The sequence below is a fragment of the Protomyces lactucae-debilis genome (genome assembly GCF_002105105.1).
Source record: "Protomyces lactucae-debilis strain 12-1054 chromosome Unknown BCR37scaffold_28, whole genome shotgun sequence".
NCBI lineage: Eukaryota > Fungi > Ascomycota > Taphrinomycetes > Taphrinales > Protomycetaceae > Protomyces > Protomyces lactucae-debilis.
The window spans coordinates 26,135-51,418 of record NW_024468020.1 but is presented as its reverse complement, the minus strand read 5'-3'; the positions used below and the strand labels follow the sequence as shown (position 1 = coordinate 51,418).

General features: G+C 51.5%; 12 protein-coding genes across 12 annotated transcripts; 5 read left to right on the top strand and 7 right to left on the bottom strand.

Moving 5' to 3' along the window:
* Positions 1 to 101: 101 nt before the first annotated feature.
* On the bottom strand, positions 102 to 510 carry BCR37DRAFT_401238 (cytochrome c oxidase subunit VIIc; the record flags this gene model as incomplete). Its single annotated transcript, XM_040871827.1, has 3 exons — positions 102 to 160; positions 211 to 275; positions 416 to 510. The coding sequence occupies 3 exons, from the start codon at positions 508 to 510 to the stop codon at positions 102 to 104; spliced, it is 219 nt and encodes a 72-aa protein (XP_040722133.1).
* A 116-nt stretch (positions 511 to 626) lies between these two features.
* On the top strand, positions 627 to 4,416 carry BCR37DRAFT_384244 (IKI3 family-domain-containing protein). The gene has a single exon (XM_040870198.1). It carries the CDS (start codon positions 727 to 729, stop codon positions 4,393 to 4,395), a length of 3,669 nt encoding a protein of 1,222 aa, XP_040722132.1. The 5' UTR covers positions 627 to 726; the 3' UTR covers positions 4,396 to 4,416.
* On the bottom strand, positions 4,405 to 9,510 carry BCR37DRAFT_195862 (PLU-1-like protein-domain-containing protein). Its single transcript, XM_040866341.1, has 2 exons — positions 8,759 to 9,510; positions 4,405 to 8,719 (listed from the first exon to the last, which is right to left on the bottom strand). The coding sequence occupies exons 1-2, from the start codon at positions 9,053 to 9,055 to the stop codon at positions 4,415 to 4,417; spliced, it is 4,602 nt and encodes a 1,533-aa protein (XP_040722131.1). The 5' UTR covers positions 9,056 to 9,510; the 3' UTR covers positions 4,405 to 4,414.
* Positions 9,511 to 10,287: 777 nt separating this feature from the next.
* BCR37DRAFT_389792 (uncharacterized protein) lies at positions 10,288 to 11,280 on the top strand (the record flags this gene model as incomplete). The annotated part of the gene is made up of 1 exon (XM_040870773.1): positions 10,288 to 11,280. One exon carries the CDS (start codon positions 10,288 to 10,290, stop codon positions 11,278 to 11,280), a length of 993 nt encoding a protein of 330 aa, XP_040722130.1.
* Positions 11,281 to 11,586: 306 nt separating this feature from the next.
* BCR37DRAFT_389791 (uncharacterized protein) lies at positions 11,587 to 12,686 on the top strand (the record flags this gene model as incomplete). The annotated part of the gene is made up of 2 exons (XM_040870772.1): positions 11,587 to 12,613; positions 12,667 to 12,686. The coding sequence occupies 2 exons, from the start codon at positions 11,587 to 11,589 to the stop codon at positions 12,684 to 12,686; spliced, it is 1,047 nt and encodes a 348-aa protein (XP_040722129.1).
* A 176-nt stretch (positions 12,687 to 12,862) lies between these two features.
* BCR37DRAFT_406737 (peptidase M18 aminopeptidase I) lies at positions 12,863 to 14,317 on the bottom strand (the record flags this gene model as incomplete). The annotated part of the gene is made up of 1 exon (XM_040872113.1): positions 12,863 to 14,317. One exon carries the CDS (start codon positions 14,315 to 14,317, stop codon positions 12,872 to 12,874), a length of 1,446 nt encoding a protein of 481 aa, XP_040722128.1. The 3' UTR covers positions 12,863 to 12,871.
* Positions 14,318 to 16,335: 2,018 nt separating this feature from the next.
* Positions 16,336 to 17,280, top strand: BCR37DRAFT_352421 (acyl transferase/acyl hydrolase/lysophospholipase; the record flags this gene model as incomplete). Its single annotated transcript, XM_040868124.1, has 1 exon — positions 16,336 to 17,280. One exon carries the CDS (start codon positions 16,336 to 16,338, stop codon positions 17,278 to 17,280), a length of 945 nt encoding a protein of 314 aa, XP_040722127.1.
* A 54-nt stretch (positions 17,281 to 17,334) lies between these two features.
* Positions 17,335 to 17,814, top strand: BCR37DRAFT_395669 (uncharacterized protein; the record flags this gene model as incomplete). Its single annotated transcript, XM_040871656.1, has 1 exon — positions 17,335 to 17,814. The coding sequence occupies one exon, from the start codon at positions 17,335 to 17,337 to the stop codon at positions 17,812 to 17,814; it is 480 nt and encodes a 159-aa protein (XP_040722126.1).
* Positions 17,815 to 17,912: 98 nt separating this feature from the next.
* Positions 17,913 to 20,114, bottom strand: BCR37DRAFT_395668 (centrosome microtubule-binding domain of Cep57-domain-containing protein; the record flags this gene model as incomplete). The annotated part of the gene is made up of 1 exon (XM_040871655.1): positions 17,913 to 20,114. One exon carries the CDS (start codon positions 20,112 to 20,114, stop codon positions 17,913 to 17,915), a length of 2,202 nt encoding a protein of 733 aa, XP_040722125.1.
* A 1,088-nt stretch (positions 20,115 to 21,202) lies between these two features.
* Positions 21,203 to 22,123, bottom strand: BCR37DRAFT_389787 (uncharacterized protein; the record flags this gene model as incomplete). The annotated part of the gene is made up of 1 exon (XM_040870771.1): positions 21,203 to 22,123. One exon carries the CDS (start codon positions 22,121 to 22,123, stop codon positions 21,203 to 21,205), a length of 921 nt encoding a protein of 306 aa, XP_040722124.1.
* A 354-nt stretch (positions 22,124 to 22,477) lies between these two features.
* Positions 22,478 to 23,146, bottom strand: BCR37DRAFT_389786 (uncharacterized protein; the record flags this gene model as incomplete). The annotated part of the gene is made up of 1 exon (XM_040870770.1): positions 22,478 to 23,146. One exon carries the CDS (start codon positions 23,144 to 23,146, stop codon positions 22,478 to 22,480), a length of 669 nt encoding a protein of 222 aa, XP_040722123.1.
* A 762-nt stretch (positions 23,147 to 23,908) lies between these two features.
* BCR37DRAFT_389785 (uncharacterized protein) lies at positions 23,909 to 24,889 on the bottom strand (the record flags this gene model as incomplete). Its single annotated transcript, XM_040870769.1, has 1 exon — positions 23,909 to 24,889. The coding sequence occupies one exon, from the start codon at positions 24,887 to 24,889 to the stop codon at positions 23,909 to 23,911; it is 981 nt and encodes a 326-aa protein (XP_040722122.1).
* Positions 24,890 to 25,284: the final 395 nt, after the last annotated feature.

Sequence of the window (25,284 nt, the reverse complement as noted above, 5' to 3'; positions counted from 1 at the left end):
GAGGATGAGGATGAAGAGAGGAGAGACAATAGGGAAGAGGGAGAAGAGAGAGAGGGAGAGGAGAGAGAAGGATGAGACTACTAATGCTGCTACATCACCGTCTAATCCTTCTTCGAGAGCTGCCAGTACGCAGACAGGAACGGGATCGAGAAGCCAGTTGCTAGAGGAGAGAGTCAGCACCAGACACAGTCGATACAGAGCAGCACTCACCGAAGAAGAGGGCGAGCTTGGTTGCAAAGACAGGCTTGCTCTTGGAGATCGTGAAGGGGATGTTGCTACAGCATTAGATGCATGCACTGGATTACATCGCCATAGACATCAACATAGAGAGTATAGCTGAAGAGAGCAGAGACACGGCATGGCCATATATCCTCACTCAATCACTTCTCATGCTGACTGTCCTGGGGTGACTTACGTTCGCGGTCCCTCGGGGTAGTGTCCACTGCGCGCAACAGTCGATGTCGAGAACTGGCGTGCAGAACGGGTAGCGAGTCTCTGTGCCTTGAACATGATGCTGCTCTGTTGTCTGTGTACTCTGCTGCAGCCTTGACTCTCTTTTCCACTGGTCGCTGCCTCCGCCGAGGATCAACTCACGTGTATTTTATTTTCATCGCCAGAAGCCTGCAAGTAGAACAACGACTGGTTACGACGAGGTCTGATCTTGCTGTGCTACATAGAATGTGCTAAACAGACTCTCTTCTGCTATATCTAAGCTCATCTACCAAAATGCGAAATCTCATTCAAACAAGCTACAAAGCTCATGCTGTGCAGGCTCAAGACCCAAGATGCAGTTGCTACATGAACGATGCAGTCATCGTGGCAGGCAAGCATGGGCCAGATCTTGTGGTCGAGCAAATCTCACCTACCTATCAAGCACTAGGTGCTGTTTCTGCTGCATCACTTGAACGCGATGCAGATGCCATCCATATCCACTACCTGGAGGAGGAAGACCAGCTCTGTGTCTTTTCACGGCAAGGCGACATCTTCCTCTTTGAGACAAAGACAGGCACTGCAGATATTATTGGCAGTATCGATGCAGCTATCTTGCAAGTAAGCTGGTCACCAGACGGCGACATCATTGCCCTAGCAACACAAGACAAACTCACCCTCCTCACACGCACCTTTGAAACACTCGCAGAATGTAGCCTCGCAAGGAGCGACCTACGACAATCCGCCAATCAAGTCTCTGTTGGTTGGGGACGTGCAGAAACGCAGTTCCGTGGGAAACACGCACCGCGCGATCCAACTCTTCCTGAACGCGTCGACGCTGGTTGTCTTGCGGAAGAGGATGATTTATCTGTACAGCTAAGCTGGCGTGGCGATGGTCAATGGCTAGCGCATTCCTCGGTGCAGCACGATCGTCGAGTCATTCGTGTGTACTCACGCGAAGGCATTCTCGAGAGTACCTCGGAGGCGGTCGACTATCAAACGCAGCCTCTCTCCTGGAAACCCAACGGTGCAGTGATTGCGAGTGTGCAAAAGACGCAAGCATTACAGCAAGTCATCTTTTTCGAAAAGAATGGATTGAGACATGGTGAATTTACTGTGAGAAATCAGTCAAGCAGCGTCAACGGACTCCACTGGAACGCTGACGGTACCGTCCTTGCTGTGCAGTATGCCGATAGCGTCGAACTGTACACTGCTTCAAATTATCACTACTCCCTCAAAGCCCTTCTGCCTGTTCCTCAAACGGCACATTCGCGATTTCAATGGCATCCGGAGGAACCCCTGCGCTGCCACATTCTCGCCGACTCAGCATGTCATGCAATATCCTTCAAGTCAGACACCCTCATTCAACAGCCAACCCTCATCAATGATCTCGGACTCGTCTGCATGATTGACGGTGCGAATCTGGGCTTGACGCCCATTAAACTCGCTAACGTCCCACCTCCCATGGCATATGCCACACTACCACTACAAAAAGGGACACCGCGACATGTCTCCATCCGGGAAGATGCAAGCATGATGGCTGTTCTGTATGCTGATTCTGTGGAACTGTACAAGCTCAACATCGAAGAACTCTCCCTTGGAGCCCTTGTCTCGTCGTTGCCGTTGACCTGTCCCGAGCACGTCTGGCCCTTGCAAGTCGTTTTGACAAGCACAGGTCGTGTGATTGTCCTACTGTCTTCCTCAGAACTACTAGACCTAGGCCAAGAAAACGACACAGCCGCTCAGACAATCTCGCTTGCTGTGCCAAGCCTGGCAATGACAGCAGCCGGCGATGGTTGTATTGTACAGACAACCGAAGGCAAGCTGGAACTCTACAGCGACGCACTCACTTCCTTTGGAGCATTCCCAGAGCCTTGTCCACGTTTTGCAGTCTCAAGCAGGCCGGAAGGTTCAATGGCATTCGGTCTGTCTGACGGAGGCAAGCTCTACGCACACCAGCGTCACTTGACAAGCGGTGTCACGTCTCACCTGGTACTCGGCCGACTTCTCGCGTACACAACCACAACACACCTCCACTTCATCCACATCACAGACTCCACCGAAACCCTACGCCTCCCAGCAGCAGAAAGCAGTGATGAACGCTCAAGACAAATCGATCGCGGCTCATTGCTCGTTTGTGCGTGTTTGACGGCAGATTCAGTGACGCTACAAGCACCTCGCGGCAATCTCGAGACCGTCTACCCACGACTCCTCGTCCTGGCTGGTATACGCAAAGCCATTGATGCAGGCGATTGGCGGCATGCGTGGCAAAAAGCAAAGATTCATCGCATCAATCCAAACATCATGTGTGATTATGACTTGTTGGCGTTTTTGTCGCAGATGGATGAGTTTGTTGCAGCACTCGAGACTGCCTCGGAGCTCGATATTTTCCTGAGTGCACTCAAGGCGGAGAATGTATCAGATACGATGTATCTCTCTACATTTCCCACAGACACGCCCGTCCATGCCCACACCGTGCCTGACAAAGTATCGACAATTTGCAACCAAATGCTCACGCTCCTACAAGAAAAGTACAGATCCACCCATCTCACCAGTATCCTAACGGCGCACCTCTCAAAACAGCCCGCGGATCCAGACTCGGCGCTCTTATTGGTTTCTGCATTACGGGAGCATGAACGGGAAGAGGCCATCCAACACATGTGTTTCCTCGCTGATGCGCATCAACTCCATCAACGAGCATTAGGCTTGTATGACCTTAAATTGGCACTCTTGCTCGCTCAGCAAAGTCAAAAAGATCCACGCGAATATGTTCCATTCCTGCAATCCATCCAGCGACTCACGCCGCTTCGACAAAAATTCACGCTAGACGATCATCTCGAGCGGTACGGTAAAGCACTCTGCAGTCTGCTGGCCATGACCCCATCAACTGAATACTGGCAAGAAGCACTACGCTACATACGACTGCATCAGTTATGGGACACATGCTTGGCTGCCCTGCGATCAGACCGCGAACGTTACCTCATTGCTGTTGCAGCGTATGCTCAAGAGTTGGAGGAGCGGCGTGATTTCAGCGAAGCCGGTGCAGCGTTTGAGCTTGTGGGTAAGCGAGCTGAAGCATCGCATTGCTATACACTCTCAGGACATTGGCAAGAAGCATTGCAGACTGCACTGCTGGCAGACCTCGATACGCAGACGCTTGCACAGCGACTTGCAGATGATCTCGTTGAACAACGACGTTTCACGGACGCAGCTGTCGTGTACCGCGATTGGCTACATGACCCAGACGCTGCCATTCGTTTCTTTGGCCAGGCTTTTGATTTCACTTCCAGCTTGCTCCTCGCTGGTTCTGCCGCTCGTATCGATCAACTTGTCAAGCCTACCCTGCGCGAAGGATTCAGCCACATCAGTGCTTTGCTCGCAGAGATGAAGTCACAGCTTGAAGCACAATTGCCACGTCTAGCAGAGGTCCGTCAAAAACGTCTCGACCAACCAGACGACTATTTCGATGGTCGAGAGGGCGGCGAGGATGCAGAGCAGAGTGGTGCGCCGGATAATGTCTCGCTTGCCGGTACCGATGCGACTTCCTCGACACAGCATTCGATGTTCACGCGGTACACCGATCTCACTGGCAAAACGGGCAGTACGAGCATGTCGAGACGTTCAGGCAAAGCCAAGCGTCGCATGGAACGGCAGCGTGCGCGTGGTAAGAAAGGAACCATTTGGGAGGAAGAGTACCTCGTCAACTCCATCCGTCGTCTCATGGAGCGACTCGAGTCGAACGTCCGTCATGATGCACGGAAACTCGTCATGGGACTCGTCCGGTGTGGTATGCTTGTTGAAGCGGGCGAGGTGCAGAAAGCGGCCGTGTCCCTTATTCACATGGCTCGGGAGAGCATGGATGCCGTGTTTGTGGGCATCTTGACCTTGCCGCAAGAACTTCAACGCGCAATGGGGGAACGGCCCGTCTTGCAGGCCTTTGAAGTGACAACACTCGTAGCATCTTAATGTCCTATACAAAGAGAGCCTAAGGATTGAGAAACTCCGACATGGCATCATCGCCATCGTGCATGCCTTCATATTGACCACCCAACTTGCCATCTACCTCGCCGCGCGAGAAGCCAGCCAGTAGCTCTGCCGCTTGATCGTCCTCGTGATTGTGGTGCGTGCTGTTATCCACATAGCTAAAGGCATTCGCGCCCGTCTTGATCACACCGCTCATCATATCCGCAGACATGCCTTGATGATCGAACTGCGCAAATAAGTTGCTGCTGTTGGCCATTTGCATATCGGCACGCAAATGCTGCGTGTGTGCATAGTCATTCGCAAGATAGCTGCTACCTTTCGCAAAAGCATTGGCTGCTGGAGACGCACTGCCAGACTCGTAACTGCTTGCCATTGCGCTGGCATGCTGGTATGCTGCACCGGGACTCGCAAAGCTGGCATTGCCATCTTCTGTGTACGTCGGTTGTGTCTCAAACACCGTTCCAACAAAGACTGGACCATTCGACTGACTCAAGCGAGAGGGTAAAGCAGGATGCAGTGGAGGCGACGTAGGCCGACTTGGCGACGCACTGCTCATAGCCTGCCGAGCGTCTTGTGTCGCTTGAATATGCTGAGCAGGGTCAATGCCAGCAGCTTCAAGTTCCTCGCGTTTCTTTTTGGAAAGCCGCGGTTTCTTTGTAGATTTGGACTCGGCAATGACGGGCGGTGGCATTGGTGCAATAGGGTGAAACTCGTGAATCTTGCGACGGAAAAAGTTGGTCTCTGCATGCAGCAGGACTTCGGCACCTTCGAGCTTGCGCAGGTAGAACTTGAGCGTCGGTAGTTCAGCAGATGTCAATACCAAATATGCAGCGAGGAATGGTTGTAATCGGTCCCTGAAGCGTTGTGCCGTTGCAGTGATCTCTTGCAGCCTCTCAAGCTCTGCGACCTGGAAGGGCAAAAAGCGCGCATCACGCTCGAGTTCTTGCATGTCCTCCAGCTTTGGGCGATGAGATGGTCGGGGTATCTGAATGCGCCAGTCGCAAATCGGGCAAATGTACTTGTTGTCACCCTTCACATCCTTCTTGGCCACTTTGAGGCACTTGCCATGGTACCATTCATGACACACGTCGCATTCTAGCATCAAACCAGACTCCGGTTGTCGACACATGCAAAATATGTCCGACTTGGGCATCTCTTGTGACGAATTGCCAGTTGGCGATGCTTCCCGGGAACTGGGCTCCACGGGATCACGCGGCACATCCTCGAGCGATAGACACGCATTGTTGCGCCTCAACACGTACTCCAGATGGAGACCAAATATATCGAGCGGTGCGTTCGCCTTGCCAAAGAGACGCTTGCCCCGACGAATCCATTCATTCACTTTGCCATAGAGCTGTGGCAATCTGTCGCTGTCGGCTGGGCGAACAGTCAGAGAATCCAACTTTTCCATAAGTTCCTTGTACTCGTTGGCCGTTGGCCGCTGCAGCCAATCAGGGTCTTGTGTTCTAGCGATGATTGAAGCAACTTGTGTCTGCACATCCTGCGTTTTCGCAACGATGGCATTGATGGTCGCCACGGTCTCTGGCTTAACACAAAGCAGAGAAGCTTCTTTTGCCAGAGCAGTCAATGTCTCAAGCGACGTCTTTTCCTGCGCAAGCACTTGAGCAACCCGTTCCTCCCACGCCTCGCCTTCCTCTCTGCGCTGCTTGAGGCGGTGCATCTCGAGCGCTTCAGTGGGCACACCACAAGATTGACCTTCTTCCCACATGGCGATGACATCCTGCAAGGGTATCGGAGTTTCCCACGCAGGTCGCGCACGCTCGAGCCATCTGAGTTGGTTGACATAGGTGACGAATTGCCGCACCTCTGGCAAATCAACATTGAGTGCTTGCCCACTTTCAATGATGCTGACGCACTTGTCAATTGAGATCTGCGGCATCGCCATGAGAGAACGGGCTTCAGCGCGCCACGCGCGAATAGCCACCTCTTTCGCTTGCAACTGTTCCATCTCTTGAGAGTCAAACGCTAGACGCTTGCCATCTTCAATCATCTTGACGACGACTTCAGGCTGTCGAGGCAGTGTTTTAGGATCTGCAGCTTGCATCTTCTTACCCTTCTCCGACTTGCGGCGGTTCGTGTTGATACTGCGTTTTGAGATGAGTCCATTAGCCTCTTCTGTCCAGTCGTTGGCCTTCATGACAAATTGTCTCAGCATACGCACCTCGTAGATTGGATAAGAGATGCGCTCGCCTTCGGAAAGCAGCGCACGCAACGTCTTTAATTGTGGCCGTGGCTCGTCCTTGAGCAGTGCGAAGAACTTGTCGCGCCATTGACCGGGCAATTTGCTCTTTTCCAGCACTTTTTGCTCCAACTTGAGAAGAGCATCATCGCTGTACCGTAGGCGGATAGTCCGCGTGTTTGGATCGCAATCGCACAAATCTTCCAAATGGTCGGTACAAGTAACTTTATCGGTACATTGACAGCGAATCTGTGAGAGATAGCAAAACGTCTTGCACATGCCACACTGATAGTCTTCCTCTTGCACGTCCTCCTCAAACAACTCTTCAGTGATGGTTGGATACATGGCTCGCAGTTGCTTGCGGCGGTCCAGCTCGCGTGCCGTCATTTCTGATAGGGCAGGAGCAAGCCACAGCGCTGTGCGGATAGTGCTGTCGTGTGCTGCAGCAGTCAAGAGAAGCTCATCATGAGAAAAGACGGGATGCCGTGAAAACAAGCGGTATCTATCGACACAAGCCTTGGACAGACCTTCCGAGACCCAATCTGGGATGGCAAAGTTGACGGCTTCATTGAGGTTGAAGCCATGATTGAAGCCAGCGTGATATGCCTGGGGAAAGGTAACGACAAACTCATTCGCATGCTGATCACAGGCATACACTTGCACACCCTTCTTGACGAGCCGCTCCGGGGAGAAGATGGTCACGAGCTGCAGCAACAGATCAGGCTGCTGCTCAAACAGCTCTGGCACTTCCTGCTTCATCACATCCTCAAATTTTTGTGCATCCGCTCCAGGGATACCGTACCAAGTCTTGGCTTCACCAAAGTGCTGGTAATTGACAGAGTATGTGTAGTGATCCTCGTTGTGCCAGCAAAATGTAGAAAAGCACATGCCCACATACAACCAAGGTACTGTCATGCCACTGATATCCGTTTTGATGTAGCGAAGTAGCGAATCTTCGAGGAGTGGGAGAATATTGAGGTTCCAGGGATCGGCAGAATACGGGTCTCTTGGATCCTTCTCGAGTGTAGGGAATGCTGAGCCATGGGTGGAAGAATGGATGTCTGCACCGTACTCCACTTCAACAGTCTCATTGACGTCTTGCACAAGTCGCCAGAATTCCTTCTCAACATCATGCTCAGTGACACTGGATACGCTCTCTTCCGTCTTGGCATCTTGTGACTTGAAGTAATTTTGCTTCCAGGCGTTCGCCTTTGTTTGAAACTCATGAAGTGAATAAACACCACCTTCCTCGAAGCCAAATTCCCCCGTGCCCACAAGACAGCGCGAGCAGTACCAGTCAATTTTCGGCACAGCAAGCAAGGGTGGGTCAAGACAGTAGATGTGATACCCAGCTTCACACCCATCACACAGAAGCATATGCACGCCATCATCGCCTTTACCGCACGTTTCGCAATTCTCGCCTGGTTTCGCTCGTTGTCCTGCAGTTGCAACTTTTTTCGAGGGGGAACTTGGGACTTGGTCGCTTTGTGCTGCACGCTTGAGTTTGTTGCGCGTGGTCCTGGCTGTATTCTCTGCTTCTGAAGCACTTGGTGGGCGCGCAGATGGAGGAGCCGACCCGGCAATGGATGTCTGCCGGGGTGGCGTTGCAGGGCAAACTGATGTAGGCGGTCTTGAGGGTGATGCGCTTCGCGAGCTTGCCGAAGCAGCTTCTTCCATCTTGACATCTTTGATGTCCTTTCCATCCTTCACGGGCGTGCTGTTGTTTGAGAGCTTGCCCTTCTCGCGTTGAAGAAAGGTCTCGTAAGGCAGGATGTAGCGTTGATATGCGATCTTGAAGTTGCTCGCAAGGGACAGACACATAGTTGCGTTATCCGCAAAGCCAAAATGCTTGCCGACTTCACCCCACAAGTTCTGTACATTCGGCGATTTGTTGCTGTTGTTGACGAGCTTGTAGCCGCCGAGCTTCTCGACGACTTCTCTGAGCTGATAGAGATCCATCGGCTTCGCATCGAGCATTGGCAAACCACGTATCGGCGTACCGTGTTGCGTATGATACTTGAAAATTTGATCAACATAGTTGAGCGTTGCTCGGCACTTTGCCTCCATCGAGTTGAGCTCTTGCTTGCGCGTGCGGAACTGGAATGTCTGTTATTAGCGGCAGCTATTGAGGCAGGAAGTGCATACCTCTGTATCTACAGCAAAAGTCGATTGCCACCCTTCTGGCGGGATGATCTTGACGATGCCAAACTGCTTTGCATGCGGTGCAATCTTTTCAATGTACTTGAGCGGATTGGTGAATTCCTGCTGCGTAGGACGGTATGTAGGAGCAGTCTGCAAGCCAAAGAGACGCTCTCTCGCAGGCGCATCATTTGTGTAGCTATGCCGCCGCTCAACCGTATTCAGGTCCAGCGGTTGAGACTTGGTTGATTCTAGCTGTACAGCAGGTTTGGATGCAGCAACACCGTTCACGCCATTCACCATCCTGGTTGCTGCGTGTTGCAAAGCGTTTCAATAGATGCCCGTCTCAGTCGAGCGGAGTCCACGACACCCGAGTCGTTGAAGCACACAATAAGCGTCTTTGAGCACACTCTTTGACCGGTCAGACACCAACTTAGAGCTTATGAGCTGAGCACCTGTCCTCCAGTCTTAGTGAGAGACACAGGAGACGCTGATTACGTCCGCTTGAGACCGTCGAATAAGAGGACTCTCCTGAACAGTCCGCTGAACACACCTATCCTCCGTTGACGCCACAGACAGATGGACTTGCCTGCAGGATATCCTACCTGCCGCTGAGCCTCTTGACCGTGCCGATTGCCAGGCACCACTCTACGCTGGAGCTACTTCTCTTGTTGGCGGCCATTGCTGCGGCACTTTCTCTTTGGGCCACTTGTCAACTCAAGTCTGCAATCAACGACACAAAATTGGGAGCACGTGTCTTAACTGGCACAATGCCTGACCCAAGGAGAATAGCCAGTCGAGCCTGTCTTGACATAGTGCCTTGCGGAGGTAGTCAGCTTGGCTAGACGGCTATACGTTCTCCAACAGTCGCTTTTCATGAGTCTCGAACTTCGAGACAAATGAGCGCATCAGGGCAGCTGCAGGGGTCCGGAGCATAATAGACAGGCAGTCGTGCCAGGTGCTCTAGCGCTAGCTCTGAAGCATGCTCTCCGATTTTTGCTCATGCCAGTAGATGTTCCTGACAAGATTGTGGTCTTCTGCACAAGCTGTATACTTTGTTGCCTTGGCTGTCGCTCACGTCTATGTGAACCAGTGGGATCACTATCATGGTGTCATGAAAGCAAAGGGGAAGTTTGCAACAATGTGTCCGGTGTTGTACACATATGCAGTAGGTTGCCTATGATCTCCTTTTGCTTTCATGAAAAGCACTTGGCAGCAATTTATTGTGAGTGCATCAACAAGACCGTGGCCCCCTTTTCCCAAGATGACTTACAGCACAATCGCTTCCGGCTCATTAAGCTGCCGATATGTACATCACACAGTCTATCTTCCCGCAGATGTTGCCAACATCTTTCAGTCTGCCTGCCTTGTCATCCACCAATGCCTACGGCATCCAGCGTTGTGAATGCTCAACCTCATGTGCCACACATTCAGGAGGTTTGCGCTCATTTCTGAGGTGGAACCAGGGGCCTGCTAGAAAAACCCTTTGCAATTGAGTCGCGAGCAAATGAACTTGACACCGACCCAGCTACTCAATGTTCAAGTCCCCTCAAGAGGCCCGTCTTTCTGCTATGCTCCGCTCAGTGCTTATCTTACTGTATGGCTTTGCTCTGGTCACCTCCTTTGGGTTCGACCCATACGCATTCATGAAGAACTCAAGTACTCCTTGCTTGACGCCTACTTTCAAAATCACCTTGTTCGATACTCTCAAGCCGCCAACACCGGACTCGTGTCAGACCTTTTGCCGTACAAGACTTCAAGAGCACATCTGGGCTGTCAAGAGGACGCCGGAATATTGTATTCACAGGCAAAGCAGAGCTTCTCAGACCCCATGGGAGGTTGTGTACTGGATGCCCAAGTTTGTTTCTCTCGGGATCTTCAACGAAACTCCGATTATCTTCAATGGCGTCCCAGAGGCCATAGAGTATTATGAAGAATGCCACTGTGAAGCGCTGATGACAATCGCGCGCACTTACCACACCCATCCCTCTCAAATGCCAGCTTGGCCCCTTGAAAGGTACAAGTGGCAACAGCCAACTGAACTACCAAGTGCGGAAACGAAGTGCAGCATGTATAAGATGAGCTTGCGCCTTTCGCTCAATGCGTGGATTGCCACACCCAGGCTACTGTGGTCGAGACCGGCAAACGGCTGGCGCTTCAGTGCATGCGATTCGACAGAAAATGTTCGCTACGGTTTACCTCCAAGGGTGGTCATCGCATTCAACCTTACCTCCCTTTCACTGAAAGACTTCATCCCAAAACCCGAGATTGCTTGCGCGTTCGCATTCCCAACTATTTATTTCATCATGAACACTTACAGAGATCTTGTGAGGAGGGCTGGTGGACGGCGTCTTCTGGCATCGTCTACAGAGGAACTTCAGGGCTCCACGTCACCGGCTCAAACATTTTACTCGCAACTACTCAAATGCTCGCCTCTGGGTGACGAGGAACTGGAGCAAATTAGAGCTTTATCCCCACAACTGCTTGAAGAGCTTTTGAGTCTTATTTGGGAGCAGATGCCACGCTGAGTTCCATTCAATGCCTGCAAGCTCGACTATCTGCAAGATTACCGCTAGACTAGAATGCTTGTTAAGCATATTTTTGACTGCAAGCCAAGATCTGTCTGCACTTCCCCCTTGCTGACAAGTGGAAGCACTTTTGACTACAGCCATTTTGATTGTTTATGAAGAGCGCTGCACTGCGGCTGCAGCGATCATCTAAGAAATGCCCCTCTTCCCCCTTTTTGGGTTTTTCGAAATTGCGCAGCTGCCCCTGAGAATTGCAAACAAGTTGGATGTCTTTCGCAACGCCAATCGACAAGTCAGCGCAAACCCATGTTTGCGAGACTACAGCACTGGCCTCTGCTCATTCTGGCCTGGATCTCTGTGGTCCGCGCACCAGAAGTGAATCTTCCTCCAGAGCACGTTCCTGAAGTGGATGTCCTTGCAAATATTCAGCATCCCTTCCAGCATCCAGAAGACATCATTCCCCAAATTCGTGTTTGGTTCCCCCAACTACCACGACTACCACAAGTACCACAAGTACCAGACCCACAACAGGTCGTAAACAACTTTGTGGCCGAGCAGCTAGCTCCACTTGTTCCAGTAGGAGTCTACGGACATCTGTTGGCCATATGGAACCTTCAACGAAACCCAGCACATTGGATTGTGGCCCGCGCCGGGGGCCTCAACATTGGGCCCTTCAAGTACCTCTTTCCCGGGTTCCCACCAGTTGGCATCGTCGATCAGCTCAAGATGGCGGCTTGGATGAATGTCATACCGTATGACACGGAAATATTCCGCAACCGCTACACCGACAAGCTCACCAACATGTCGCTCTGCGAAAAGTACGACTTTGAATTGCAGTTTATTGAGATGATACCAGATCCGAAGCATGTCAAAGATGGAGCTCAGAATTCAACTCAAGATACAGCTCAAGATGAAGCTAAGAAAGGAACTCATGATGATTATTATGATTATGATTATGATTCATTTGAAGACGATGGCAGGGCTGACGTTTGTAAGCCCGTCTGCAGTGATCACATCCGCCGACATCAGTATCACGTCAGAACGCTCCAAGATCCGTGCTTTGTGGCAAACATCTACGCAGATTGGGATGTGCTCTACTGGGGTGCCAGCGTTGAGCTGGAAAACATGGCCCGCGTGATGCCGAACACGCTTCAGTGCATCTGTACGACAAAGATGACCATCAATCGAGTTTACAGGGAGCCTCCTCGCCCATCCTCGTTCTCGGGCTTTCCTGACGGTCAGAATCCATGCAGTAAAGAAAGCATCCTTCGTCGACTGTCATATGCCAGATGGACGGCTACTGACATAACGAATTCACACATCTACAGGGGACGTGTGCAGGAACCCAAGGGACACAAGTATTGCGGCATGTGGGACAATATGCAGGAATATCACGGCGAATTTGAACGGATCAGATACTTATGGCCAACGACGAAGGGAGCACTGGCGAAAGGGGTGGCCGCACTGCCATTGGCGATACCATGGGACGACTTTGTCTCCGTCTCGGTCACTGCGACTGTTGCCGCCAAGCAGTTCGTAGGGGAATACATTCGCAATCACATGATGCGATTTAGGTAGCTCTTTTTGTCATTTAGTCGCTTTCGTCCTCTTCTTCAAACAGATTCCGCGATGCACTTGCGAAATGCTCAAAAAAGCCTTGGTAGAGGCAGACACCGAGTCCAGGGTCATCAGCACCCGTCGTTGCTCGAATAGAATGCATGGCAAGCTGAGGGATGCCCAAATCAACTGCACGCACGCCGAGTGCCGTAGAGAGCATAGGACCAATGGTCCCACCTGACGGTTGCCCATTACGTATCTGCGAGAGTTGGAGGGTGCTACCACAGCGTGCTGCGATGTCTTGCATCAATGAGGATCCAAAGGCTGTAGTGGTGACATTGCCTTGCGCATCAAAGCAAAGGACAGGGCCCGTACTCAGCCGTGGCTTGAGGCCATATGCATCGGCAAAGTTTGGATTGACGGCGTGCTCGACATCTGCAGAGACGAGGAAACTCTGTGCCATGGTTGCACCGAAGAGATCATCTGGCGAGTACCCAGGACTCAGTGCAGAGAGGATGCGCTGAATGACGAGCTTTGCAAAGTTGGACGCTGCACCTGAGCGTGTTTCTGAGCCAATTTCCTCATTGTCAAACGTCGCTGCCATACTGATCTGGGGACTCTGCGCGATCCATTCTGTAGATAGCGACCGCAATGCAGAGTGAGCGGCGTACGTGCACAGCTTGTCGTCGCAGCGCGGGACGCTGAGGAGCTCTCCGTCGAGGCCGAGGCGTGTTGCTGGCTGATGGTCGAATAGCTCCAAGTCAAAATCTACAATAGCATCTGCAGAGATGTTCAATTCTTGTGCAAGTACTTTGAGCAGGCGTGTCGAGTGATTTTGCTGTGGTTTCAGAAGCTGCGGTGTATCGCACTGATCCTGGCCGTCAAAGTATGGATCATTTGACAAGCCCATCACTGGAATCATCTGCGTTTCCTTATCGAATGGCGGATCAGCAGGAGCACCAAAGTGTTCTGCAAGCGACGGGATCTTGGCCAAGGCAAATGGCAACCGTACCAGACGGGAGACCACTTTACCATCTGCTGAACGGACAAAGACTCGTCCTGCGAGTCCTAGGTCGCGATCAAACCAAGTCAGCGGCACTGCACCACCGCCTACACCATATGGAGCGACTTTGAGGAGCTCATAGCCAAGCGAGACTTGCTTTGAGATTGGCTTGACGGTCCATTTGATGTTGTCAACATGCGTTGCAACCATAGCGATCGGGCCTGGCAATGTATAAGCGCCGCCAACGACAAATGCAACGACAGATGTTCCGTTGCGCGTCACATAGTACTTGCCGCCCTGTCGGATGCTTGTAGACCAATCGCGACACTCTGAAAGTCGTTGGAAACCCGCTGCTGTTAAATCCGCCGTCAATTGGCGAACAGCATGATAGTGTGTCGGAGATGCATTGATAAAGTCAACGAATCCGTCTGCATGGCGTCTCAAGTCTTCCGCAGACATCGACCGCGTCCCAGGCATCTTATCTTGCTTTGATGTAGTCTGCGCTGCACGACGTCGCGTTTTGTGGAGGGTTCGAGATCAGATGGCGACGATGTTGATACTTGCTCGTCGTCAATGCTCGACATAGTCTATGTACATATATCCTGTAGATGAGACTAGAGCATCGACCGCTCCTCAGGACCCAGCCTCCAGCGTGTCACGGCCATAGCACGCTCACTGTCCATCTCGGTCGTGCATACTTCTGCCAGTCGTTGTCGACACGCTGCATCCTGCACCTCCTCCACCTGCTGCGCTGCACTCCTCAAATGCCGAGCAAAATAGTCGATTGGGATGAATGGAAGAATGTCGAGATAGGATAACACCAAGACTATCCTTTGTGCGTGGTCTGCAGTCTGTTGCTTCTCCTTGATGAAACGCAAGATTCCAAACCGGTCTTCTTCCTGAACTGCCTCTACCGAGTCGTCATTTCGCCGTTGTTGTTGCAAGGAGAGCTGATAGAGCGATAGTAGAATCAGCCTCACTTGCCGTTCCGTCATGGCTTGCCAGTCTGCAAAGACGCGATGCAGGTATGGTTGAATTTGCGGCTGAAGCAGGTCTGCTTGTGATAATATTAGCGACAGACAAACGGAATGTCTGAGTTCTAATAGATCATTCTCAGGCCGCTCCGACAGCCCCTGTAGTGCTTCTGTAAAGCCTTGCAAGACAAAAGGTGATGTGGCTGGCAGGTCCGGCGCTGCAGATTCGAGCACGAGGAGGCGCCATCGTTCTTCGGGAGACATGATGCCAAGGTATCGCTGTAAGCTCGCTAGATCCTGCGAGAGTAGGTCGAGGGAAGCACCAAAAATGAAACGCCAGGGCTCAAATGCTGCATTGTCTGGATGAATGCTTTGCAGATTTTGTAGTAATTGCATACACATGATTGCATGCGCTTCATCTTGTCGGTGCTTGACAGATACATCCAGAGGCGGCGCTCTGAGAAGAAAAGATCTGGTGACAGCCTGCTGCAACAAGATAACACAGAGAAAGGCTTGCTTTTGCGCCAGGGATGGCATCGTCCTGATGGTCTTTGAATAGAGTAAGAGGCACGCAGAAGCATCCTCCTGGTGTCTGAAGGGATCCTGTACAATGACTTGAGCAAGCAGCCGTGTCATGAGGCCAACCTCTTTCCGACCTCTCGAAGCTGGGTCTCGCCATGCCAGTGAGCTCAATAACAGACTCTCTAGCAGCCGTAGCTTTGACAAGCTTGTCAGGCGTGACTGTTGGTAGGAAGTGAGCTTATCGGCAATGTATGAGTATGCCACGAGACAAGCAGCATGCTGCGCCAAAGAGGCCGGCTCTGACAGTGCTTGGTTCATAGCAGCAATACACGGACCAGCGCATCGACCTGTCCAGAGCGCGTACATGGCAGGAGGTTTATCATGGTCTCTGAGCTCAGCTGATAGAATAGATGCGAGCAAGACAGCTTTACGCCATGCGGGGACAGCTTGTGCATTGCAGAGGTGTCTGACTATAGAGTCGAGTTGCTCTGCTGTATAGAGCGATAGCAAGCTCGAGGCTGCACAGACATCGTATGCAATAGCAAAGGCATCCTGATCGCCGTCCCAGAATGCATCGGACTCAAGCAGAGCAGCGAGGAGATGAGACTTGTTTTGCGGTTGTGTGAGGTGCTCGAGGAGATGAAAGCATGCACCTAGTGTGCGCAGACGAGCTGGTCCATCGTAGGGTCTCGCCTGAGCTAGCTCGACTAGCTGAGCAGTGAGTGCAGCGACAGACATCTTCAAGGCCTAGCTATAGTAGTGCTTGTGGCTATTGTAGTGCTTGTATGTACAGTAGACTTGTCGCATGGATGTCGTCGTCGGAACACAACACCGAGAACAAGTCAACAAAGCCAAAGACGCCGATAGAAGAGCTGCAGCGTCATGAAGGCGATGAGAAGATGCAGACGATGCTATGCAACAGCCACAGCTACAGCACCAACAGCAACACGACAGAAGAGCGCAGTCTTCTTCCCCGGACAGGGCTCACAGCAAGTCGGCATGACGCTACCGTGGCTAGATCAATTCAGCAGTGCCCGCCACAAGATGCAGGAGATGGATGACGCGCTAGGATTCAAGCTCTCAGAGATGATTGCGAGTGGTTCACCGAAGGAGCTCAACAAGACAGAGAATGCGCAACCTGCCATCTTGGCTATGTCGGCTTTGATTCTCGAAGTGCTCATGGAGGACTATAAAGTACCCGTGCACACACTCTTTGACTACACACTCGGCCATTCTCTAGGTGAATTCACGGCACTCGCCATCAGCGGCATGATGGATCTTCCGGCAACCATCAAACTTGTGCGTGCACGCGGTCTGGCCATGTCTGAGGCAGCAGCGCAGGCGAGTGCGCCCTCCAGTATGATTGCACTGGTGGTTGAGCGTGGACGCAGTCGTTTTGTGGTGGAACAGCTTGCACGGTTCAGAGAAGCGCAGGGTCTGCTTGACTCGGAGGTGCTGTGTGTTGCCAACTACAACAGCGACTCGCAAGTCGTTGTTGCAGGTCATGATACACTGCTGCGGCAGTTCATTGATACGCTCAAGCGCTTTGATGGGCGGGATCCACGAGCCATCAAGTTGCCGTTGTCTGCGCCCTTTCATACACCCATCATGCAGTCTGCGCAACAACAGATGCTGGGTATCTTGGAGGGCATGCCGCTGCAACTGCCACCCCTCATCAAACTCGTCAGTAATGTTACTGCGCGTGCTCTACCGGACGACGATGCTGGGTTTGTTAAACGAGCGATTGCGCGGCAGTGCACAGAGACGGTGCGGTGGCACGAGAGCGTCGAGTACCTACGAGAACGCGACGTGACGCGGTTCCTGAGTATTGGTCCGAGCATGGTCGCGCGGAAACTGGTAGAAGCGACGGTGGGCAAGGACGCCGTGCTGCATGTTGGTAAAGTGGAGGACTTGGATGGCGTCGTCAAGAAGCTCCTCTCATAGACCTCTCACCACTTCCATCACTAGAGCAGACTTCCTCTTGTACTGTACTCCACGATGTCTGGTATCGACGCACAGATTGCGAGGATCATGGAGCATGCCCGTCTCGAAGCTTCTGCTGCCGTCAACCGTATTCTCGATGCGAAGCTCGCTCAGATGCAGCAGCAGGAAGAGGATACTGTAGACAGCGCACTCTCTCTACGTCTCGCTCAGCTGGAAGAAGCGCAAAAGATCTTGCACGAGCAAGTCCAGGTGCCTGTAGAGGAAGCATGTCGTCGCTTCACAGAGACAGTCTCAGCACTGCTGCAGAGAAAAGAGGACAACTTGCAGCAGCGTGCACGACTCAAGGAGGCGATGCAGTCAAAGCGCGACTCGGCGCAGCGTCCCGATGGACCGCTTGTCTCTGCAGAGGGCAAGCTGCAAGCATCGCTGGAGGATGCCACGCGTGCTGCACTCGCGTTGTATGGACGACGCTGCGACAAGGTCGAGCGCGACTTGGCCGTGACGCGCAAGAAGGCGCTCATCTCTCGTTTCTGATCAGGAGGCTCATGCACAAGAGACAAGGATGAGGATACTCAAAAAGTACAACAATAACGAGCGTGATACGATGGATGGAGAAAGACAAAAGGAAACGATTACGTCGTCAACCATGGCGGACGACCAACACTTCCATGAGCAGCAGCAGCTGTCGTCGTTGCAGTCTGCGGCACAGACCGACTGGCTCCAGTGGCATTCATAAACAAGTCTCCCTGTCCAGCTGCCTCAACCACATCAAACACACTGTATATCTGATCCGCTTTCGCTTCAAGCTGCTCGATACATGTTCGTAGTCCTTGAGCCAATTGCTTTCGTTGCCTTTTGCCGAGTTCAGGATTGAGGTCCTTGTATTGTTCAGCGAGACGTGCATGTTCTAGCTTCAAGTGCCGGAATTCATCTTGTAGTGCAGCGAGGACACTCGATAGTGCTTCCATGGGCGGCTGGCTGGGTCGCAGTGTTGCATCGCCGTCACTACGCATGTGCGTCTTTGACTCCTTCTTTGAGGGTTGTTGCTCCTGACGCTTCTTGGAGCAAATGGTACAACGTGCCGCGTCGTGACGTGAGAGATCCTTGATGACTTGCTCGACTTGTGCTTGCAAGGCCGCTGCCTCTTCCTGTTTTGTCTTGCTTGATACTTTGCTCTGCTTCCCTTGTGCATGCTGTGTGCGAGACCGCGTTTTACGCTGCAAAATGCGCGTGGGCTCTTCCGTGTCGAGGTACTCGGCCTCGTCTGTGGTCAAGTCAGCCTCAGACAAGTCAGACTCGCTCTCCGAGAGCATCTCCTCCTCAGTCTCAGACTCAGACTCAAGGACACTCTCAACAATCACAACAGGAACAGGCTTCACCCGTTTCTTGAGTTTTTGGCGGGCAGCCGACTTCTTCTTCTGCTGTTGTCCTTGTGCGTGCCGCTGCTGCTTCTGCTGATGCTCTTGACGCACTTGGTGAATCTCTTGCGTTAATTCACGCACTTCAGCTTCGTCCAAAACGCTCTTGCTGACTTCAATCGCTTCATCCGTGTACTCCTCAACAGGCCGAGTCTGCTTGACTTGCTGCAACCGCTCCGTGATGCGATCAGAAGCGGATGGCCGAGCAGGTTTAGCTGGTGCTGGTGCTGACTGATTTGGCTTCACTTGACTTTGCAAGGCGTCAATCTTCTCAAGTGCCTGCGCAAGCCGTGAAATGGCTTCATCGCGTTCCTCCTCAATCGCTTTACACTCCTCCAGGACTTGCTCAACGCGTGCCTGCAACACCTGCAATTGTCCTTTTGCCTCCGACAACTGTCCCATAAGACGCGTATTTTGCTGTTCAAGGGAACGATGCAGGTCTTCAGACTGCTTGATGGGTTTATTATCCTGCAAGGCAACCTTCAGTTCTGCTTCGGCAAATGTGGCACGTTCACGCTCCGCAGCCAAGGCCGCCGCATGCGTCTTTTGCTGTGCGTTGGCAGATTTGAGTTGTGCTTGAGCGTGTCCGAGTTGTTGTTCCAATGAGGTGACATGGTCTTGCATCGCTTGCAAGGCAACAAACAGCTTGCGGTTGTCTTCAGAAACGGGAATACTTTCAAGTGTCTTGTGTTCTGGCTTGCGTGTAGACGTGAGCAATGTCGACAAGTCCGGCAAGTCGCGTGGCAATCGGAAGGATTGTCCAGGCTGCGTCTTGTCATCCACCTGCGGCGATTCGGCCAAACCAAGATCTTTAAAGAGGGAAGCAGCAGTTTTGAAGGTCTTTGGGGAGACTTTACGCGTGGATGCCGGGAAACGCGCCGAGTACGGTGTTTGTGCGTCTCTGTAGCGTCGAGAGGGAGAAGCCTCCGACTCGCTGGCATGAGGACCCAAGGCCGTGACTTTCCGCACACTCATCGGCGTGAAGCGATGAGCTTGTGTGTTGTTGTGATGAATGGTTTGCGACCGCATACTGAATCCACTCTCAGAATGTGCTTTACGCGGTGAATCATGCGCAGAGAGACTCGACAAGGTTGAGAGCGATGGCCCACGCGACTTGAGGCTCATGGCAGATTGATCAAACGCAGGATCCTGCGCCATACCGCGCTCCAAGCTCAACCCACTATCACTACGCGTTCCACTGAACCGCAATTCCTGCTGCCGCTGCAAATGCGGATTACCAGACGATGCAAACTGCGAGCGCGTGCCCGTGAAGTCGCCGAATTGGTCAAATTCCGACTTGCTGGGTGAATCGTCAAATAGCTGGTTCTTGGTGAAGGAGAATTTGTCAAGAGCTGCATCGAGTGAGTCTGCGACGTCTCTACGGCCATTTGGCATGCCTGGACGGTAGCCTGACATGGGGCCGTATTGTAGGTGTGGTGGTTGCTGGCGTTGTTGCTTGTTTTTGTTTTGAAATTTCGCGGGACGCAACGACGAGGAAATATTTTCATTGTTTTGCGCAGCATGTACAGTACAGACAGTGTCAGTCTGTCAGACAGTACAGTACATGCACGAAAAGCTGCGATCTGTGCCGTATACTTTATGATCCTTTGCTAGAATCAGACGTACCACAACACTTGAAGTATTATCACATACGAGCAACTGCCCGCTGTCAAAGCGATGCCCGGCGAATGTCTCTCTGTATATTGTCAATGTGCTTAGGATAGGCTTGTTTCCAGAAGACCGCGAGGATAACATGCAAGGCCTTCCTACGGAGGAAAATCTTGCCGCTTTCTGAGCTCCAGGGTACGCTTTAATGAATCCCATCGATGTTCGATGTCATGCTTTTGCAACCGCATCTTTTCATGCAATTCGTGTATCTTTCCATTATCTGCCAGGTGTCCTTTGCATGAAACTGCAGACTGCAAGCTGACACGTATCAATAACTTCTTGTACACATTCGATGACCAATCTTTGGCTTTGCGATGCGACAATATGCATGACCCGCTCGATGACTTTGTAGGAGGCAGCTAAAGCACCCTGAGTTTCGGGGTCGACGATGGTATTAAAATCGATGAAGCAGAACCTCAGTGGAAATCTTTTAGACTGTCAATTTGGACGGTAGAGATGGGGTGGTCGATATTGCGCATCTACCCCTGAGAATTGCAATCAAGTTGGGTTTTTCTTTGCAACCCTCATCGACAAGTCAGCGTAAAGCATGTTTGCGGAAATGCAGCACAGGCTTCTGTTCTTTGCATACTGGATCTCTGTGGTATGTAGTCCATATGCGCCCGAAGCAGAGCTAAATTCTGAAGCAGATGTTGTTGAAAGTGTTCGTGATATCTTCCGCAACCCATGAAGCGTTCTTTCTCAACTCGAATGTTGAATGCCACGATACAACTACCAAATACAGAGATCTTGCTTCCAGTTTGTGAATGAATCCAACTAGCGTCCCACAATCTAGCAAAGTTGACTACAGCTAAAGTGTATCTGTATATCTAAGCTGATTACCAAAATCTGAGGTGCTCATAGCTGGAATGAGCAAATTGCTCTAGTGGCCTCCGCAAGTCAGCGAGGAACCCCATGATATATTCGACATCAAGCATGTTATCCAAGTCCGAATGACATGTGATTTGATCGCCTGGGATGTACGCGAGAGGCATCTGGAACTTCAAAGTACAGTTGAGAAACGTTATCGCATCATGAGACGCAGAATGATTCTTTGTCCATTGTTTGCGCACATCGTATATCTCGCGTTCAGACTTGTATACTTTGCAATCGACTGCAGATTCCACATTCACTGGATCCAAAAACTTGACCTGCAAATCTGATTCTCCTGTTTCTGATGCCCTTCTCCCACTTTGCGATGAGACAAGTGTCATGAGTCGCTTGATGACTTGACGAGACTCACACGCTGTAGGGTTTCCAGGCACGAGGTCGGTATTGTTGACCACCCGATGAAGAAACATCTCACCAGGGCAGTCGCAGGCTATCAATGGCCGCAAGCACTTTGTGAGAGATGAGAAGCGCTCGCAGAGATGAAAATCTGCCACTGGAACAAGCTCATCCTTTGGCAGATGGTAAATGAAGAGGATGTCCCAAGTAGATTCTGTGATGTATTGACAAGGCTCAACAATGGAAGCCATATGCCACATCATCTCCACAAAGTGATATGCACACAGCTCGCGACAGCCACCCTCATAGCCAGATTGAATGAGAACATTTGGGGTAAAATTTGTGTAGATGAGGTTGCAAGAAAATCTGTCCTCAGGGCCGGGCGTCTTGGGTTTGCCTTTTATCTGATGAGAGCTAGAAGCTGCTTCTGCGTTCGTCTCAGAAGCTGCAACAAAGACATGGCTGACTTCTCTCAACGAGATGCTAACAGCAAGACACAAACATGATGCGACAGAGGGCTGAAAATTGCGCATCGTTCAACAGCAATGGTGGGGCTGCAGGCTGAAGGGTCCGATGAGACGGAGAGGGGAGACATCAGTTTGTATATGTAATTGGCAGTCAAGTGCAGATGTGCCAGTTACAAGGGGGATGTTACCATGTGGAGTGCAACGGCTGGAAGTACTTACAATTCGAGCGGCAGGAGAGATTACGCTCTGCATCATTGACTTTGGCGAAGGCTTCTTGGTCAATCTCAGGGAGAATTGCAAATGTGAGCCATATGCGCATATGATCTGACTACAGGCTGCTGGTCACCACGGGATCAGATGGGACTTCAGAGGCGTTAAATCGAGAAACTAACGAGCTGGAATGGGCCTCGACACAGCGTTTCAAAGGTTCCATTGCTCATTTGAAGGTCTGGACTTGGACTTGGCCACTGCTTGCCTCATGGCCATCAGTCTCAATTCGATGTTGAAGAGAGCTTGATCGTTTGCTGAGCCCGGGTGGCATTTGATGAGGTTGCCTGGCCAGTAGCCCCAGGTTGGCTCGTACTGCTCGGCCAGCCGAGACTGCCCGCCCGACTGATATTTCAAGGTGCAAATGCCGGGTTCCAACGGCGGTCGGTTCGACTCTGTAGCGGGTAAAGACTTTGTCAGCTGTTCGTACAAAGCGTACACATTGCTGGTGGTAAAATCTGCAACTGTATCACATGCAACGTTAGATTGAAGGTCGATCGGTGTAGAGAAACGTTCTGCCACATTCGATGGACCAGTCGATGAAGACGGTCCCTTGCTTTGTGTTGACAAGAAATGCGTGAGGAGGTTGATGACAGCTTCGGAGTCGCAAAATCCTGGACTTTGAAGCACACCTGCGTTGTCGATCGAAACTCGATGAAGGAGCACCTCTACAGAGCAGCTGCAAGATATCAGTGGTGGCAAGCACGTACACCAGTCGTTTGTGCATACTCTAAAGTCTGATGTGCATCTTGTAAAGTCTGTTTCAGACTCTGGTCCTTTGGGTTGAGGATGATGAACAAGCATCACATCCCAAGAAGACATTGTGATGCGCTGACAAGGATGGACGAGGGGAGCCAAGTTCCACATCATGTCAGCAAAATGGTCAGCACATGTTAGTTCACATGTGGGCCGAAAGCGGCCATCAACAAGCATTACGTCTGGGTTGAGCTTTGTGTAAATAAGCTACAAGATCCAGAAGGTTCAGTGTCATTCGTCTGTCCAACTTGAGATTGAGAGCTTGATGAAGCCGCAGTGTTTGTATCGGCAGCTTTGACTGAACCAGCATTGATGATCTCCAGTGAAATATTGATGCTGAGGCATAGATATGTCGTGACAATGAGCCGTGCTGTGAACATAGTGGCAAATAAATGGACAGGGCGTTCTGATCAGAAGATGGACGGTGAAAGACGAAGCGCTACTTCTTATAACGATTCTGAACGCAGAATGACAGTCAGGCTCGTCCCTGATGTCAACCCGATCGTCCGCTGATGCAGGCTAATATCACGAGCATGGCATTATCAGGAGAATTGTGTCGCATAGAACAGCGTGGTCATCAGTCACAACGGCAAGCCAGTCACTCCGCAAGCTACGGCTGGAGGTACTTACAATTCGAGCGGTAGCAGAGATTGCGCTCTGCATCATTGACTTTGGCGAAGGCTTCTTGGTCAATCTCAGGGAGAATGGCAAATGTGAGCCATATGCGCATATGATCTGACTACAGGCTGCTGGTCACCACGGGATCTAATGAAACTTTAGAGGCGTTGAATGTAGGATTGACGAGCTGGTGGGGTGTCGACACAGCGTTCAAAGATTCCAAAAGTCGTTTGGAAGCCTCGACTCGGCCACTGCTCGCCGCATGTCGTTGAGATTATCTCTGATGTTGGAGAGAGATGGATCGTTTGCTGAGCGCGGGTGACATTTGATGAGGTTGCCTGTCAAGAAGCCCCAGGTCGGCTTGTACTGCTCGGCCAGCCGAGACTGCCCGCCCAACTGATATTTCAAGGTGCAGATGCCGGGTTCCAATGGCGGTCGGTTCGACTCTGTAGCGGGTAAAGACTTTGTCAGCTGTTCGTACAAAGCGTACACATTACTGCTGGTGGAATAATCTGCAATCGTATCACATGCGATGTTAGATTGAAGGTCGATCGGTGTAGAGAAACGTTCTGCCACATTCGATGGACCAGTCGATAAAGACGGTCCCTTGCTTTGTGTTGACAACAAATGCGTGAGCAGTTTGATGACAGCTTCGGAGTCGCAATATCCTGGACTTTGCGGCACACCTGCGTTGTTGATCGAGACTCGATGCAGGAGCACCTCCACAGAGCAGCTGCAGGCTACCAGTGGTGGCAAGCACGTACACCAGTCGTCTATGCATACTCTAAAGTCTGATGTGCATCTTGTAAAGTCTGATTCAGACTTTGGCCCTTTGGGTTGAGGATGATGAACAAGCATCACATCCCAAGGAGACATTGTGACGCGTTGACAAGGATGGACGATGGAAGCCAAGTTCCACATCATGTCAGCAAAATGGTCAGCACATGTTAGTTCACATGTGGGCCGAAAGCGGCCACCATGAAGCATTACGTCTGGGTTGAGCTTTGTGTAAATAAGCTTACAAAACCCAGAAGGTTCAGTGTCGTTTGTTTGTCCAACTTGAGATTGAGAGCTTGATGAAGCCGCGGTGTTCGTATCGGCAGCTTTGACAGAACCAACATTGATGACCTCCAGTGAAATATTGATGCTGAGGCATAGATATGTCGAGACAATGAGCCGTGCTGTGAACATAATGGCAAATAGATTGACAGGGCGATCTGATCAGAAGATAGACCGTGAAAGACGAAGCTCTACTCCTTATAACAATTCTGAACGCAGAATGACAGCCATGCCCGTCCCTGATGTCAACCCTATTGTCCGCTGACGCAGGCTAATATCACGAGCATGGCATTATCAGGAGGGTTGTGTCGCATAGGACAGCGTGGTCATCAGTCACATCGGCAAGCCAGTCACTCCATAGGCTAGCATAAGAGCTGCAGCTGCAAAGCAACAGTCATTTGACGATCTGCTACTATCCCACTACGCTGCTACAGCTGCGAACTACCCCAGTCTATCTAGCTGCCATGTCCTCATCTGGCTACTTCGTCTCACGCTGTTTCATTCTCCCCGCGATTCGGCAGATGCCG